Raw genomic sequence first — 19,078 nt, forward strand, 5'->3', positions numbered from 1 at the left:
CTTGGGAAAATCTAATCATAACTGATCATATTTCTACGGTGTTCTAGGAGATAGTCAACTGTTATTTGTGAATAGCTCCAACACTTTTTTAGCTGAGTTTGTTTGATATTTGCTTGTTGATAACCATTATAAAGGTAAGACACACTTTGTTTCTTACGCCATAACCCTGTCACTACAGTCAAGCATTTTGTTTGAAAGTTTGAACTTTTACTGTTCTTTGATTAGGGTTTCGTTTTTTTTGTCCTTCTCCTCTTTAAACATCAGGCATGTAAGTAAGCAGCAAACTAGTCAAACTTGACAAATGTGGATTGTTATGAGCAAGTGATGTGTCGCCTGATGTTAATATTCAACAGTGTTAATTGTTCCATAAGGCCCCACTCAAAGGTGCGGAGAAAAACCTGATGTCTTTGAAAGAGCTGGTAAATCACAGCATGTTGGATCATCCAAGTGAAGAAATGTCATGACAAATGTCAATAACTTCTTCCAACCTGACATCAGAAAGGGCTTTTTCATAGGTTTGCTGTCATCTAATGAGAAGTTAATATAAAGTCAACGTTTGCCTCGCATTGGCCAGGTTGTATTTTCTTTGTTTCTTTAGTTTGTGGTGACAGACGACTTTGATTTGGATTGTACAATATACCAGATCTACATTTTTCAGGCTGTTAAATGCACTGTTCACTATAGTATAATTGGGTCAGGAAATCTAAAAACCTAGATAGACACAAAAACAGATAGTTTGTAATTATATTTTGTATTATATTTTTGTGAAAAAAAATGATTTCATGATTTTTATTTTTTATTTTTATTTTTCACTTTTTAAAACTACACAATTACACAACAGCAGTAGAACAATGTCAACATCCAATTTTGTGTGTGTGTGCATGTGCGCGCGTATAAATGGTAAATGGCCACTTATATAGTGCATTTTGTCAAAAGCGCTTTACAATGTTGCTTTTCATTCACACACAGTCTCACTCACCAATGGCGGCAGCTGCCATGCAAGGTGCTCACCTGACGCATCTGGAGCAACTTGGGTTTCAGTGTCTTGTCCAAAGACACGTAGCCCGGAGGGAATATAACCACTCACCCCGTGGCCCGTGGATGACTGTCTCACCAACTGAGCTACAGCCATGTAATTTGTAGTACTCACTCACGCACTGTGTTAAAGAGTATATGCATGTGTGTAACTCTTTTCTTGACCTTCTTGTCTCATCACTAGATGCAGTTGTGAAAAAGCTTCCTAACTCTGACTGTGATCATTGCACACAGGTACATTGCATCTCCCACAATGACAGTTACTTGAATGTTTTATTGATCAACATGTAGCTATATAAATAAATGCACATATGCAAACTATAAAATAAGCAGATTTGATGATAGATGATAAGAAACACATATTCTTTCACACAAGAGTCAAGAATTATACATACACAAACACACACACACACACACATACACAGTATATACACTAATGTTAGCTACATTTTTTTACCTCAGAAATGTGCATGCTACATATTTGAAGCACTGGTTATTAGCAGGTTGGGCAGATGTGCAAGTGTTTTCTTAATTCTATCTGCTGGCAGCTCCCAGGTCCCCCAGACCCTCAAAAGAAAAATAATCATAATCTGTTTGCTCCTTTAATGAGCGTATTGTTCCTCAGAGGAGGAAAAGCAGGTCTCAGTGCTGCTTAGCTGCAGCTCTTTAAGCAGGAAAGCTCCTGTGAGCACCACTGATACTCTCCTTTGCCTACGACCTATTGTGAAGGTCCAAGCCTCAAGTCTGAGCCTGTTACAAAGACAATCTGAGGAAAAGTCTGAGCTTCTGTCCTACTGTGACATTACGTTATTGTCTTGATTCTTCATAGCAGACCAGATGGTAACTGGCATTTCCTCATAAACCTTTGAGAGCTCTCTCTCTCTCTCTCTCTCTCTGTTATTCACTGTCTCTCTCTCACACCCCTCTCTCTGTCTCTCTCTTTTTAAAGGTGGCCCAAAGTGCCTGATGTTGCAACAGTTTTTCTAAAACCGCTGTGAAGCATATCGTAATGATATTAGAGTTGTTAGGTTGCACAGAATTCCCACTTCTTTTCAAACTATAATGAAGCTTTTACACCACAGTACCTCTAAAAACCGAATATATCTTAATATATAACATAACTTGTAAGAGAAAAGATCATCTTTTTGGGGACAAGGGTATGCATATAAATTATACATAGCAAAATAAATTAAGAAAAATGTTTTCACTTATATAAATGACCAGTAACAAGTTGACTTTATAAGGGCACTGAAATATTCATGGGCATGTTAATATTTGGGCAATAAGGAAAACTGGAGCTTAATTACTATTGAAATGTATGACAATAAATGGATATCTGAGCAGAAGGTCACAGAAAAGCAAAAGGTATCATCTTGACTATTCTTCACTAGCTCTATCACACAGCTAATGGCAACAGTCGGCTCTAATTATGGGGTTTCTCATAACACACACACATGCACGCACGCACGCACGCACACACACACACACACACACACACACACACACACACACACACACACACACCAAAGGTATCATCAAACCCTGTATCTTGATCAGACAGTGCCTCCCTAATTGAGCTAATCCCTACTTCAGGATCACTGCTGTCCCTAGAGGTCTGACCCTCTACCCTGCCTGTCTCCTGCTCTCAGCTTAAACCTCCCATCTCCTCTTTGGCTCATGTGGACTGTAAAGCTGTTTATTGGGAGACAATAGGCAGCAGATTGTGCTGTCAGGCTCCATTAATTACCATCATTAGCATCACACTCCAGAGTCTGTGCAACGGGGGTTCCAAGCTCTTAAGATTGTGTACTCGGTGTGCGTGTCTGTTTGTGTGTGTCTGTGTGTGTGTGTCTGTGTAATTGTCTTTATATGTGACGTGTTTATGTAGGCGAGCACACATGCTAAATATGTTCAAAATTCCATTTAGGGTTTCATTGTCCTTCCCTTATCCTAATCTGTCATTTCATATATATATATAAACACATTAGTTTATATATATATATATATATATATATATATATATATATATATATATATATATATGTATACTGTACACATACCGTTGCCCTTGTGGATATGGGATTTATTCTTTACAGATAAAGCGAATATCTTCTTACAACTTCGTTGATCAATCTGTTGCAAAAATAATTCAGTGAAAATTAAACCTCAATTAAACTTTGAAAAAAGAGCCATGTGTCTGAAAACAAAATTATTCCAACTTTATGGGCAACAGTGTTTTTAATCATTTTCTTTAATAAAATAAAAACAACAAGAACAATAACATTAAGTGGTACAATATCCCCAAATCTATCCCCAAAACTTTAGTTTCTCTACATATCTTGTTTGAGTAAAAGTAGTTAACATGGATTTGCACCCAAAGAAACTGAGCCATCAACCAAATTTGGAAATTTGCTCTTTAATTTCAAAGGGGGGCTGGTGGCTGCGTGCTAGGGCTGCTAGGATAGGGTTGGGATGCAGAAGGCTGCAGGTTCAAATCCCACCAGGTGTGGCCCCACCAAGCCACCCAGGTGGCCCCAAGCCAGGACAAAATGGAAAGGCTGTGGCAGGAAGGGCATCTGGCATTTAAACTCATGCCAAATCAACATGCAGAGCATTGTATCTGCTGTGGTGACCCCTGAAGGGACAAGCCAAAAGCTGAATTGAAGTTTATCTTATGAGTTTGGTTTCAAGATGACATTTTTAATCTTTTAGTATATTTTTTTATTTTGAGTTTTAGTGTAAAAACCTTTTTGCCCCAAAACCTGTACATGTGACAACAATGGTTTGGTCATTTAGGTAATTCTGTGGTTGCAAAATAAAATAACATTAATTTTGACATTAAGCCAACAACTTCTGGTTCATCTGTGAATATTGTTTGTTCTAGCATCCAGGCTGAAGTTTTACTTTTGTCAGATTTGTTCTGAGACTGCCAAAGGAGTACAAACCTCTCCAATCGCTGTATATTGTACATTATTATTAGAAAAATGTCTTAATGCATAAGATTAATCATCAGTTTGTGACTAATGCTTTACAGCTGGTGTACTGGTATCAACGTCAGAGAACTAGTTTAAAGCATCAGTAATTCATATTACATGTAGTACTGGCATGTCCTGTTTGAGCAATTATGTTTCATTTACTGTTTTATAAGATAATCCTGTCTGAACTGGATTTCAAGTGAAGTGTGGCAGAGCAGCAGTAACAGAGACATCAAACATATTATGCAATGTTGAGAAAATGCAGGAGGGACTGTGATTGAAGTATAGAGAATGCGAACAAGCCAATAAAAACCAAATCTGTATGATGCATATGTCCTTTAGTGGAAGTTAATCAATGTTCAAATGCAACTGACCACTGACTACCATTGGTATTTCCACCTCCAGCAGCGGAGCTCTAAAAGGAAATTGAACCACGTTGCTGCCACGCACCCACAGAGGCATAAGCCTTCTTACTCCAACTTCCTGTCTGATCAATGTGAGAGACAATGACTCAACAGGTGTGACAGACAGGAGCCCAGCAGCAGCTTTCCTCCCCACTGATAGGCCCAATTAGCACCCGTGGCTAAGGAACAAAGAGGCGACATTTCATTTCAGCAGAGTGCCAGTTTAAGGCCTCTTCTCTCAACCTCAGCCTCTTTTCTTTCTGTCTCTTACTGCTGACATCTTTAAAGGATCATCCCTGGCTCCATCATATACTATTAGATTGGGTCGATGCCTTGTGTTCGAAGTGGCAGGGGTGTTAAAAACATGGGGCGTTGATGAATTCATTGCATGTGACTGGACTTGCTTTCTTTGTGTTGAGGTTTTGGCTAATGAAACCCCCTGAAGGTCTGACAAAGGCAAAGACGTTTTTCTGGGTTTGGTTCACACTCCAGGTCCAGGCTGGATTTCCTGACCAAATTACACACTAGTCCTGCCATCCCAGAAAACTTCTCAACTTAACTGCAAAAAATGATCCAAACAGATCTTAAGTAGAATTTTTTTTATCCTGTGTTCTAAAGCATTTTTGCTACAAGAAGTAATTTAGTCGTGTAAAACGACTCTTCTCTGTGTCAGGAGAGGGGTGTCCGCCGGCAGAACACTACTTTGTAACAGGACAGACCGCTCACCTATGTTCTTATTTCATATTCATTACATTATATATCATATCATGTCTTATACATTTGCTACTGTCTGCCACTTTAAGTGCAGAGAGAGAGAGAGAGAGAGAGAGAGAGAGCTTATTCAAACTATCCACTATGCTTTCACTATTGTATTGCATGTTATAACAGTATTATATTATTGAAAACGTTGTACAGTGTACAGTGACCATTTCGGATTTTCAACAGGAAACCTAAGGCAAAGCAATGATTACAATAAAGTAACAATGCCTGCAAGTACAGTTACTCCAGCCTCTAATGAGTAGATAAAATCCACTTGAACGTTGCTGAACACGTCTGAGTGAAAGAATATAAGAGATCAAATTATCAGTTTACATTATCAGCGCCAGAAATTTGTTCAATATTGATTGCTGACCTAGACATAATACAATGAAGGGCCTTTCCATTTTATAACTTTGTGTTCAAAAATCCTTTTTCTAGGCTCATTCCTATCTTTTGTATTCCACTGTACCCAACTCTACTACATGTAAACAAAACAAACTAATTAAGTCCATAATTATGTTTGCAATATATATATATGGATTTGTGACAATTATAAAAAGCAGATTTACAACATAAATAGGTAGAACTACAAATTAATGGAATCTTCCCAAACAAACCATTTGAAAAATACATGGATGAAATTAGTGCAACAGCACGGTGGGTAGTGCTGGTGGTGGAAGGTTGTGAGTTTGCCTCACTGACCGTGGCCTTTCTGTGTGAAGTTTGTATGTTCTCTCCATGCTTGTGTGGGATTCCTCCAGGTACTCCAGTTTCCTCCCACAGTCCAAAGAAATGCATGTTAGGTTAATTGGTGACTCTAACTCTATTATTGCCTGTAGGTGTGAAGGTGAGTGTGAATAGTTGTTTATCTGTGTATGTGTCTGTGTTGCCCCTTAATAAGTTTGAGTTTAATATGCTTTTAATAAAAATGTAAGTGGTGCCTCCTCAGAAAATAATTTAAGGTTCGCTATAGGGTAAAAAACAAAATAAATGAATCACTTTTGTTTAGCTATGAAATGCCAGATTAAATTTAAAACAATAGCGCCTTTGAGGCGACTGTGGCGAAGGAAGGTGGAGCGGTTGTCCACCAATCTCACAGTTGTTGGTTCAGTCCCCGGCTCCTCCGGTCACATGTCGAAGTATCCTTGAGCAAGACACTTAACCCTAGCTTAGTTGCTCCCGGTGAGTGTTTGCCAGTTCCCCCATCGGTGTATGAGTGTGTGTATGATTGTGGGTGTGAATGGGTGAATAAGAAGCAGTGTAAAGCGCTTTGTGTGCCAATAGAAAAGCGCTATATAAGTGCAGACCATTTACAAAAGCCGTAGTGCGCATGCGCGGTCCATATTAAGCTTCGTTTGTGCTTAAAAGAAATAGGGATGAGAACGAGGTTTGCGCAGTGTCTCTTCTTTTATTCTGTGTTTAAATCTATATCACATCATATCAAATAAATAAAATGCATTAATATTGGAAGTAACAGATTGTATTTGGCTCGCGGTGGATGCCATTTCTGATTTTCCCTCAGCCTCTCAACGGAGCAGGTAAACAGCAACGTGTGTCAGAGAAAACCAGGAAGTGTAGCGGCAATTCAGCAGTTGCTTGTGTGAGTGTCTGTTATGAAACTGCTGAGCACCGCCCTGGGGAAAGCGACCGGGATATTAACTGTCGTAGTTGTTGTAATTGCAGCGGGTTTGATTTACTTCGAAGACGAGGATCCGGTTAAATACAGGAGGTAAAGAACATCTGATTTCTCTGTTGTTAGCTAAAGTTAAGTTACATGCTAACGTTGCATGTAACGTTACCCAACGCTATACTAATGGTTAACCGTAGCTGTAATGTTCCCCAAACCACAAAACACCGGGAGATAAATGTTGAATTTCCTTACGAATTTTCCAGCATATTTCCCTATAATGCCAGACTTCGTTAAGAAATCCTACAATCTGTTTAAAACACATTTAGGACAGTATTTTTTTTTTTTTAAGATTGTGCGTTCTCGTGTCCTTATTGTGTTATTTTTTTGGCAACACCTGCACACATCCACGGTGCTAATGCCAGTTTGTTTTGGCACACAGCATGGCTGAAGACATGAAGACCCTGGAGGAGAGCTTCAGGCAGCAGAATAATAGCTGTTTCATCCTTGGAGCATCTGGGGAAACAGGCAGGTTGTTGCTTCAAGAGCTTCTGGAGCGCAACATCTTCTCCAAGATTACCCTCATTGGAAGGAGACAACTCACCTTTGAGGATAAGGTGCATGAAACCTTGGTCAGTTGCCTTATCCTCCATCCATTTAAAAGATTTTATTAATAAGTCCTTCACCTTCGACTCCTTCAGCTGAGCCTTGAATTTAGCTACTGTGTTTGCTGTCATTCCAGGTCCAAGAGGTGGTGGACTTTGAGAAGCTTGATGATTATGCTGCAGCCTTTCAGGGCCATGATGTTGGCTACTGTTGTCTGGGAACAACCAGAGCAAAAGCAGGGGCTGTGAGTTAACCTGAACACATCTGATATGAGCTCTCCACCAGTGACTTAATCAATACTTTACTGTTGTGAGTTGAGTCAGTAGCAAGTATTAAACAATTTATACGCATTGAACATTTCCATCTGAGCCAAATTGGTAATGGGCTGAAACATGTACTGATACTTGTCTACCAAAAACACACACAGCTATCATTGTATAATTAGACAATAAACTGAAAGATCGTCACAGGAAATTTTAGGACCGAATGTAAAAGACATGCTGGAGGTCTTCAAAATCACCACCACCATTATCACAGATTGTTCCTCAGAGGAGTTACAGCTTAAATTGTCAGGGTAAAATGTTCTGCTCTGGACATTTCTTGGGCAATATTTCTTAGAGAAATTAATAGCAAAATATTTCTGATTCTAAGCTACTCATAGGAGTGTGTGAGTGTGAATTGTATGTTTCTCTGCGTTGGTCCTGAGATAGACTAACAGCGTGTCCAGAGTGTACTCCACCTCTCACCCAGTGACAGTGTCAAATATTATATTTCAGGAAGGATTCATCCGCGTTGATCACGACTATGTCCTAAAATCAGCTGAACTCGCCAAGGCGGGGGGCTGCAAGCAGTTCCACCTTGAATCCTCCAGAGGAGCCGATAAAAACAGCAACTTTCTCTACCTCAAAGTCAAGGTATTTTCTTTCTCTTCTCTGCTTTTTTTTTGTCCAATATGGTTTGTCTCTTAATTCAAGCTGAACTTTGCATTTATTAATTTTCTTCCAGGGACAAGTGGAAGCAGATATTGAGGCACTCTCTTTTGACAGATTTGCCATTTACAGACCAGGGTAAGTATTTTTTTGCGTTCAATTTTTTTTGAGACAAAGTTCCATAGCACTTATGTACACTACACTAGCTAATTTTATTTCCGTAGATATATACACATATCATGCATAATATCATGACCACCTGTGCTTTTTAATGCAATCCAAATCTACTTTTACAAGGTTATAATCTCTCACTTTTTAGGTTGAAATTCTACTATGTGTTTTATTATTGAGGTCAAAGTGGGTAGAGGAGTTGTACTTGACTGCATTATGAGAATAGGTGGTTCTAATGTTTTGGCCACCCTATTTAAAATGAATGAGGTGAAAAGAAAACAATTATGTTTTTAATCACCCCATTGGGGAAAACTGTGTAAAGTCTGCTGTACACTATAGTGTTTTTTGCTATCAAACAACACAATGCAATCTTAAATCATTAGTATGCTTGTCTTTTTCTACTACAGGGTTCTACTGGTAGATAGGCAGGAGAGTCGGCCTGCTGAGTGGATGGCCAGGAAGTTCCTCAGTGCCTTCTCTGCTGTTTTCTCATCAATGTCTATTCCCGGTCAAGTGGTGGTAAAAGCAATGGTATCCAACACTTTGCTTCAGCCTGAGCAGAAGACAGAGATCCTAGAGAACAAAGCCATCATCAACCTTGGGGGCGGAAATACAGTTAAATAAGAGAGGAATTGATACTAACCAATATTGGATGCGTTCACATCAATAATGACTAAATAGGCATCAAGTCATGTGACGTAGGACACTAATGAGAGAGTGCATTACATAAATGCGGGGCGTCCATTTTTAGAATGCATCTTATTTAAGGATTTTAGGCACAGGTGTGCTACGGCTGTGGCAAAGATTCAGAGGATAAACTTCCCAAAGAAAGTTATTGATTTTTTTTTAGTACCTGTGACCATTTATCTTGAAAGTTTGATTGAAACTAATTTGATGCTGCGTCTTTCTATGGGACTCATGGTGCAAATTATTAATTTAATTTTCTTTCTTCATATACTTGCAGGAGATATAAAGTGATTATGAGTGTTTTCATTCTGCGGTAATCAGGATTTTGGGAATACTTTACATGAATTCATCCATGATTGTTTTGCAGTTATCGGAAAACCAAAGGCTATTTGTATGATAGAACATGAAACTTGTAAGTACTTAATCCTGTAAATTGTATTTGGGTTTTTTATTTATTTGCTCTTGTACTTTCATATTTTCATCAGGGAACTATTGTTGGGCTTTTTGATGTTCTTCACTTGTGCTGTGAGACTATAAACTGATTCACTGCCTTAAAATGCCTAGGCTCATTATGCATTAGCCCCAGTGTGCATCACTTATGTATAAGCTTATATTAAGATCACAAAGGCGATTATCATTTACTGTAAATGTTAAGTGGCCATGTTTCCAAAACCCATGAGGGTTAATGAACTTTGTTTTGAAAGTATCTCTTCAATTCCTGAAGGCTTTGTGTTCTTAGAAAAACTGACTGTCACCTCTGTGTCCTGAATGCTTTTATATGGTGAACACAAACTGAAGGTCATTCTACACTAAATTAAAATGTTAAACGTCTTATGATCAGAAAAATGCTTCTGTGACAACTTTGTCAATAAAAGACTGTATCTATGCTAATCTAATATATGTAATTTTAAGTATTTGAAATTATTTTATCTAAAAATAGCATCTGCATGGAAGGCAGAGAGGCAGAGCTTAATCCTTGTTCTTGCACCTCCTTTGCATGGATGCCACAGCAAAGCTTAATATGCCCTAGGGGAGGGGTGGGATGTCTAAGCTGTCTGTCCTCTTAGCGATATGCTGGTCAGGTAGAGCTATTTCGTACTCTCCTGCAAAACCAACATCAACAGGTACTTTCCAGTTCCCTGGGAAGCACAGCGGGGTGCATGGCAGACAGTGGTTTCATCTGGGCATGTTTGCTCCAGGTACTTCTGTCATATCTTAAAAAAAAAAACTTTACCTGATATGCCGTCAGGATGGCAGTGACTTTAAGAGCCCTCATCATCAAGTGTGCACCCTTGTACATGAGGTCTTCTAGTCATTGTGGACTCAAAAGTTATAAGCTTTTTATGGGTGGGTGGGAGCTTTGGCTGATGTAGCAGACAACCATGGGAGGAGGTGGACTGATACTAGCACCTCTTTGGGTGGTGTGAGGGCACTGAAAAAACTAAATGGATGGCTCTTCATTTCAGTAATTCACAGATTATTGGGCAAAGGAAAAGCCAGACTACATGTATTACCTGAAGATAATATCATTGTCAAAGATGTTGTTTTGGTCACTGAAGTAATTCCACTGAAGAGAAGCAGCTTTATTGGCATTTCTGTATTTTTAGGCTGAATGGCGACTGAATAGCTGCTAAATTGGTCTCTATGTTCTCTAAAACAGAACAGTGCCAGAAACATCAGGTCCAGACATTATAATTTTACATTCTCGTCTCATGTATTGTTATATTTAAAAGTATTGATTGAAATTAAATAGGCATGTAATCAGATCGCACCTCCAGTAGAAAGAAATAATGTTCCTCTTTGTATTTAATGTTGAACCAACTAAAATCAATGTTTTATTTTATTAAACATTGTTTTGATATAAATGAACAAATATATTCCGAAATGGACATGGATAGTAGTCAAACTCACAATGAATTCACCTGCTTTGTTGGTGAAAGTAGTCTGATGGATCAAATGGGTATTCTTCTGAGTGTGAGGAGGAATAATGCTGTCACAGTAGGATGGAGCAGTCATTTTATTAGAAGAGTCTGATCATGGCCAAACCCTTATTTGAACATATTTTGTACACAGGTAAGATGGTAATAGAAGAATTCTGCATTTGATTTAGGTTGCAGGATGCCTTTTTTGCCTACCTTTGAAAAATGCATCAGATCTGACATCCTGACACCCTACGTGCCACAGTTTAAACAGACGTTTTAATATCATGCCGTCAGATTACTGCTCCAAATACAGTCCACAGGATTGTGAACCAGGGAGCCAGCTCTGATGAGCTTAACATGCTGCTGTCCCACTTCCCTGAAGATGGCACTCCTCATCAGCCTTGGAGACCTGAACATCCACCTGGACAAACCTCAGGCTCTGCTTGCATCTTTTTCTCAGATATCAGGGCAAAAACCCATACTACCAGGACAAACCTAGCAACACCACTGACACCAGGAAGCTGTTTTCCACTTTTAAATCACTCCTCTACCTCCCTCCACCTCCCTAACTGCCGATGAGTTTGCAAGTTTTTTTACTAATAAGGTGGCAGCCATCAGCTCTGAGTTCTCTCCTTCATCTATCTCACTGCCTGTCTAACAGTGCATCGCTCTCCTCATTTTCCACTTTGACTGAGGAGACATCTACCCTCTTCCTCTCTAACTATCTTACCACCTGTTCCTTCTTTTATTTTAATCTATACTACATTCCTGGATTCTATCATCCACTCACAATGCTTTTCCTGTCATTGCTATGCTGACGACACATCACTTCCTGTCCTGTCCACCAGATGACTCTACAGTCGCCTCACAAATTTCTTCCTGTCTGTCTGACAAAGCTGCTTGAGTGAGAGCGAGACATATTCAGCTTAACCTCTCCAAGACGGAATTTTTAGTTTTCCCAGCCAGACCTTCAGTACCACACAAATGCAGCATCAACAGTGGGTCTTTTTCACCACAAATTCTACCAGAAATCTGTACAGTCCTAACAGTTTTAATGGTGTGTGTTTGTGTGTTTTCAGAGTCCGATAGACTCTTGAAACAATGTCTTAAATTTCAATTCGTGATTCTCTGGCCACCTCAGTCAGGACTACGGATTACTAAACAGTTTATTAGTTGGTGTCAAGTAATTTGCCCTATTAAGAGATTCTTATAGCTGAGACGTTTCCCTAAACCTTCAGACAGTATGTGTATAGAAGTACATTGTAAATTAACATATAGGCCTATTATTTAATGTTTATTATTATCATTATTATTATTATAACTGATTTTAACACTTTTTGAAGTAGCAAAATAGTTTTACTGCACAACTTAGGTTTGTGATGACTGATCTAACTAGTGGGTCAGTGGAGTTTGAGTTTTGATTCTTATTTGTCATGTTCATTAGTAAGGGGTTGATGAACAATTTTTTTTCTTATGTGGAGTGAACTATGAAAAATGCCATATTTGCTATACAGCACATATCATTTATAAAGTAATTTCAGTTCAAGTGGGAAAGGTTTTGGTAAATTTCTCTAAAATAAATTACACTATACTGAAATCAATTCCATCTGTCAGCTTCTTTTGTGGATGTATAATTTGGAACAGTTTCATTGGTGCAGCAAAACACTTAATTTAATGTTTAAAATGCACACTGCCTGGCTAAAGAACAAGTCACACACTCCTATATTTAGCTGTGATTATGACAGACATTTGCTCAATGTTTCCATGAGCTTATGCGACATAGATTGTTTTTTTTTCATCCAGAGTTGCATTAATTTTTCAGCAAGCTCTTATATTAATGATCTTGCTGAAAAATCTCTTCAGCACATCCCAAAGGTTCCCAGCGAGGGTAAGGTGGTCAACCCACGTGTGAAAATGATATCTCTCTGAACAAGTATTTCACTATATGAGTCTCATGAATGTTTTGGCCTCAGTTTTGGCCAGACAGTGTATCATATTCAAATATGATTGCTCAAATCCCGAATTTGTTTAGTTTTGATTCATAGTATTGAATTGTCATATACACTGCTAATGAATACAATAAATCAGACAATATGTCTAAGTGTGGACTGATGACTATTGAATTACTCTACCTTTCCAGAAAGCCTGAAACTTTTAAACAGCCTATTTATTTTTTCTTGCCAAAAAAAAAGTTTAATGGGTTTATTACTTAATTACTGTGTGCCTTTGTCACCGTTTTCTGTTGAACCTATTATTGTTTGTCCCTCTCTGTTTATTATACTTTCCATAATATTTTATTTTGATTTAAACCCTATTTCCTTCTTTGCCTACCAGTGTGCCATTTTTATATCTTGTATGTCAATTAGAGCCTATAAAATATGAAATACCATTGCAATTTCATACACTAGTTATTACTAGGAATAAAAAAATAAAGATGAGTAATATGTTAAATATACTTACAAATTAGTACTCGTAACCTAAATTAGTTTATTCACATGAGTAGTTCTTTTTAGCTTAAAAGTTGTTTGCCCCACTGAAGTTAGAAAAACCTTTCCCACTTTATTTATAAAATTTGATTTAAAAGGCATATATTAAAAACATTAACATTATTTAACAACATGTATAGTAGGGTGATTATTTAAAAGTAGTAGATTAAATGGGTTGTTGTTTTGTTTTAATGCCAATAGTACTTTTGAAGTTTAATGGAGATGGTTTATACCAAATACACACAAACACACACACAGTAAACTTCAAGTGATTCATTGCACGTAAAACTCTACAATGTTTAAGAATAATAATAAAACCTTGGACCTTCCGCCTGTTTAAAGCAGGTGACTTAGACACGAGCAGTTGCATTACGCAGATCTGCCATAAAACAAACGTTGGCGACATCTTGTGGTCTTTATCTGAAAGTGCCACTTATGGCTTTCCCCGCCCTACTTACGTCACCAAACGTCACCAGGAAGTGGCCAGTGAGTCCGGAGCAACAACATGGCAGAGTACACAGACCCACGTGAGTATTGTAAATTGCAAACAAAATAGCTCGAAATTGTAGATGTTAAAATGTAAGCGTGCATATCGACTGGCGATTATTTGTGTTTTCTATGTAGTATAGATATTGTCTCTTTTTGTCCTGGTGTTAAACTTTCAAAAGTCCGCAGCCTTTTCCCAGCTGTAACGGTATAGCTACCACAACTATATTCGAGGGAATTTGGCTTATAGCAACACTGCCAACGTGACTGTGTGGCTCTTACGTGGAGCAGTAAGCATATATTTGTTGAACAGACGGTGAGGGAGCTGCTGAGGAGATGCCCGAGCTCTCTGACGGTGATGATGACATCGACAATGATGAGGAGCAATGGCAGTGGATGGAGGAGGACAGTCAGCCGGTTAGTTGTCTGTTCTGTGACAGGTGAGTTCAGAGGATGTCTGTTTATGATGAAATCATCATATTATGTCACCTGAAATAAGCTAAATTAACATAAATAATGAATAAAATTAACACAATTTTAGAAAATTTTAGATTGTAATGCTAAAAAAAATAAGCAAATTATTTTCCAAATAAAAAGTAGAATTCTGGGCAATAAGGTAGTTTAACAATCCAGAATATCTGCAAATAATTGTTTCAACGTTGTAATACGTTGTAAAAAAGCTGATTTTGCAGCCTTCCCTTTCAGGTTGCTGAACTCTGTGACTTCCACACTGCAGCACTGTACAGCTGAGCATCAGATAAATCTTATAGATGTGATCAGAAAGCACAGTAAGTAGACACGGATGTTTCCGTGCCTCGCTCAGCAGATAGAAGATTATTTGGTTTTGTTGAAATAACTCACCCATTGTTTTGTTGCTAGATTTAGACGACTACGGTTACATAAAGATGATCAACTACATACGATCATCAGTGAGTACATTTTACCTTCTGTTAAGTGGCAGGTGTCAGGTGTAATTTGGATCTAGAGACAGAAGTTCTAATATCCTTTACTTTTTATAGTCTCCAAATTTAATATACAAGTAAAGGTATAAAAGCATTAGGATTGTTTTTCCTAAAATAATTTGTGCTTTTAGAAATGTGGTCCATCCTGTCTGACGGGGCTGCTAGATGCTCCTTTACCCTGGGAGAGTGAAGACTTCCTACGGCCTGTTGTACAGGATGACCCTTTGCTGCAGATGGGTACAGTAGAAATTATACAGATTTTAAAATTGAATGCGGTTTGAGTAACATTTTGCACAAATATGTATGTTTCATTACAGACATTAAATGTTCAAAGCAAGTTATGGCAGTGCCTACAAACTGAGCATAAGCTCAATTCTTTATTTATAAACCTCCATTAAAGAGCAAAGATTTTCCAGAGACATACAGCTGTAACCAGAAGTTTACATAAATCAGACTAAACTTTTGTTTTAGATCAGTTAGGATTACCAAAATTATTTCGAATTGCTTAATGCCAAAATAACGAGAGAGAAGTTTACTTACAGTTCCTTAGTATTTGGTACCATTGCCGTTGAACTGTATGATTTGGGTCAAATGTTTTGGACATCCTTCCACTAGCTTCTCACAATATTCCTAAAAGTTTGACAGAACATGTGGAACTGAGTCAGGTTTGTAGGCCGCCTTGCTCGCACACGCCTTTTCAGCTCTGCAAACAAATTTCTATATGGCCGTTCCAAAACATTGACTTTTTTACTAATTTTGCAATATGCTTACGGTCATTGTCCGCTTGGAAGACCCAATTGCGCCCAAGCCTTCACTTCCTGGCTGATGTCTTGAGATATTGCTTCAATATTCCTACATAATGTTTTTTCCTTATAATGCCATCTATTTTGTGAAGGGCACCAGTCCCTCCTGCAGGAAAAAAAAACCCACAACATGATGGTGCCACCCCCATACTTCACAGTTGGGATGCTGTCCTCAGGCTTGGAACCTTCCCCCCTTTTCCTCTAAATGTAATGATGGTCATTATGGACAAACAGTTCAATTTTAGTTTCATCAGACCACAGGACAAGTCTCAAAAATTTTGATCTTTGTCCTTATGCATTTGCAAACTGTAATCTGGCTTTTTATGTTGCTTTTGTAGTAATGGCTTTTTCGTCACTGCCACCTTTTAGCTCATGTCTATATAGGACTCGTTTCACTGTGGACAATGACACTCTCTTACCAGCTTGACCCAGCATCTTCACAAGTTGTTTTGCTTTTCATCTCGCACCAAAGTACGTTCATCTCTTGGACACAGAACCTTTCTCCTTCCTGGACATTCCCATGGTGTTTACACCTGCATATAATAGTTTGAACAGATCAACGTAGCACCTTCAGGCATCTGGAAATTGTACCCAAGGTTGAATCAGACTTGTGGAAGTCCACAATTCTCTCCCTGATATATATATGATTTCTTTTGATTTTCCCATGACGTCACAAAAGGAAGCAGTGTGTTTGAGGTGTGCCTTAAAATACCTCCACAGTTGTGTCTCCAAATAACTCAAATGTTTCAGTCAATTATTGATAGTTTCTTATTTTTATCGATTTAATTTTTGTTAAAGCCCACTGGACACTATAAGTGTACTAATTGTAATTTTGAAACCTTTAACAACAACCTGTTGGTCTTTAAAACCTTTGGGAGATCTAACAGACTGAATTCAAGCAGTTTGTCAGACCATCAGTTCATGTCTTTGTACTCTAAGTATAATGGTCTGTGCATATACAACAGTGCAACATCTAAACAAATATTTGGAAGAGAAAATATACAAAATCCTTTTAATCCTTTTTTATTCCTGTGCCACTGTGTTGAGTTTCTTTTTATTTGTCTCCTCTTTTTTGTGTTTCTGGCAGACCTAGAGGAGCTTTGTGGGAGTGAGGAGTCTAGAGTGTCAGCTTGCTCATCGTCTGGGCCTGAGTCCCATGATGCACTGCTCCAGAGGGCACAGGCTGCTGAGGAGCGAGCCCATCGCTCAGAGGAAGCGCTGGCCAGAGCCATGGATGACCTGCACAAACTGAGGTTTGTTATTTAAAAGTTATTTTGTTACCACTAGGTGATAATAATGTTGTCCTATTATCAATCCTGTCATTTTCTGTATGTTCTTTAGAGTTTGCAATGGACTTGGTGTTTCTGTACTTATGTACTTCCTCAATGCAGCCAGCAGGGGGATACAGTGAACTCACTATTGCAGAAACATCACCTAGAGTACCTTATGGAAGAAGTTTAGAGGAAGAGGGATGATTTAAAAAAAAGGGAAGGGAAAATTCCATTGCAGCATGGAGGTTAAAGTGAGGAGGGGAGGTAGGAAGGGTGGCAATAAGGGAAAATTACAGAAAGAGTGAGGTTGGGGAGGGTTGGAACAGAGTTAGAAAGATGAATGCTTCCTATCTCCTCCATTTACTGCTTCGTGCTGCATGAAGGTTGTGTGTGCTTTCTGCTTGCTGCTTTTTGTCCCTTGTCCTAATAAGAGAAGTTAAACTCACATCTGTCTCGTGGTGTTTCAGGCTGCTGGCTCAGGGTTTGGTGCTAAATGCAGAAACCAACCGATCGGGTAACCTGGGCACTGTGGCCGAGCTTCGAGAAGACGAAGACGAGGCCTACTTTAGCTCCTACGGCCATTATGGCATACATGAGGAGATGCTGAAGGTGTGGGTTGCATAAACACACACACACTGACCAGGCCTGCAGGTCTCTTCACAGCCTTGTGAGTCACTTCCCTCAGGCACAGCAATCTCTGCAAAGCAAAAGTGGGTTCATCAGTGTATGTCTTGGCTGAAAGGTTTCAATGTGGCACGTAAATGAAAACGATCATCTTTATGTGCACATTAATAGTGAGGACAAGACATATTCTCAAAAATGACAAATCAGCAATAAATGCTGAGTCCTCATGTGAGACCCCGGCATCGCTGCTGCAAGGCAGATACTAGAATTGTGAAAAATAATTTCAACTCTCGTTATGCGCTGAAAGTGTCAGCATGCTGGGGGGGGTTATGTATGTATGTATGTGTGAGGGGGGAAGGGTCACCTCTTTCTCCTCCCTTTCTGTTCTACTTACCGCAGTGCTTAGATATATTCCTGTCCTGATTGGTGCTAAGCGCTGTTAAGTTTTGCAGTGTGAATGTGCGTCAGGCTGTAAACTCCATTAGAGCCTCAGGAGGGGCCAAGAACACGTGATGGAGGGCTTTGCGGTAGAATGTGGTCAACTCTTTAAGTGCATCATCTATGACGCACTTGATGTGTGTGTGTGCGTGAGATAACGTATAGAAGAGGGTATAATGATGTCTGCGTTCTTCGATGTATTTCACTTCCTTTTAAAATCAATCAAATTTTAATTTATATCTGCCTGGCATGAATTGAGACCTGAAGGAGGTGTGTGCGTGAATTGGAGTAGGATTAAAAATGGCAATAGAAGCAGTCTTGAAAGGTGAAATTAAACCCAAACATAAAGAACTGTCTGTAGTCAAGTTTGATGACAAGAAGCTCATCATCTGCTTTCTACAGCGCAACACTGCCACGTTGAGACTCATGAGTTAGTACCGCAGACCAACAATATTTAAATTATTTATCAAATAGCAGTTTGGTGTTTTCCTCTTATCTTTAAACCCCAACTGTATATGCTGTTTGACATTTTACCACAATAGAAGATTTCAGGGAGAGACATTTTTGACATGATACTAAAGTAAAACTGATTTGGATTAATTGTAAAATGGTGCTATAGTTTTAAATGTTTTTCTTGAATAAGTGGGACTCTTTGGAGTATATATTCAAATCATTAAAATGTTTCTTGCTAAAATTCTTTTAAAAAACTTCCTAATTTTCCACTGTAAATTAAATGTAGTAGATTTCTCTCCCCCCCCCCAGAGACGAGGTGCTGACCATTCTGACCATATTTGATATTCAATTTGTGAGTTCTGACCTGAAGGGTTTGAGGCCAATGTTGATTCAACTTTATATCACAACATCCAAATACAAACAAAATAAGGTGTACAACT

At 38.7% G+C, this 19,078-nt stretch overlaps 2 protein-coding genes across 3 annotated transcripts in view; both read left to right on the forward strand.

Annotated features, from left to right (window-relative positions):
- Positions 1-6,531: 6,531 nt before the first annotated feature.
- htatip2 (HIV-1 Tat interactive protein 2) lies at positions 6,532-10,089 on the forward strand. 2 transcript variants are annotated; one of them, XM_067495582.1, is made up of 7 exons: positions 6,532-6,711; positions 6,857-6,902; positions 7,243-7,432; positions 7,543-7,650; positions 8,183-8,320; positions 8,412-8,473; positions 8,914-10,089. In XM_067495582.1, exons 1-7 carry the CDS (start codon positions 6,672-6,674, stop codon positions 9,128-9,130), a joined length of 801 nt encoding a protein of 266 aa, XP_067351683.1. In that variant the 5' UTR covers positions 6,532-6,671; the 3' UTR covers positions 9,131-10,089. The 2 variants fall into 2 exon arrangements, with proteins under 2 accessions (XP_067351683.1, XP_067351684.1); XM_067495583.1 differs by lacking the exon at positions 6,532-6,711 and adding an exon at positions 6,755-6,773.
- A 3,975-nt stretch (positions 10,090-14,064) lies between these two features.
- Positions 14,065-19,078, forward strand: part of prmt3 (protein arginine methyltransferase 3) — a 49,370-nt gene continuing 44,356 nt past the window's right edge. The window contains exons 1-7 of the mRNA XM_067495584.1: positions 14,065-14,128; positions 14,401-14,527; positions 14,793-14,875; positions 14,967-15,016; positions 15,181-15,286; positions 16,940-17,105; positions 17,591-17,732. Coding sequence (XP_067351685.1) covers positions 14,107-14,128; positions 14,401-14,527; positions 14,793-14,875; positions 14,967-15,016; positions 15,181-15,286; positions 16,940-17,105; positions 17,591-17,732 — 696 coding nt within the window. The 5' untranslated portion in view covers positions 14,065-14,106. The remainder of the gene's footprint in view (positions 14,129-14,400; positions 14,528-14,792; positions 14,876-14,966; positions 15,017-15,180; positions 15,287-16,939; positions 17,106-17,590; positions 17,733-19,078) is intronic.

Source organism: Channa argus, chromosome 2 (assembly GCF_033026475.1).
Source record: "Channa argus isolate prfri chromosome 2, Channa argus male v1.0, whole genome shotgun sequence".
NCBI lineage: Eukaryota > Metazoa > Chordata > Actinopteri > Anabantiformes > Channidae > Channa > Channa argus.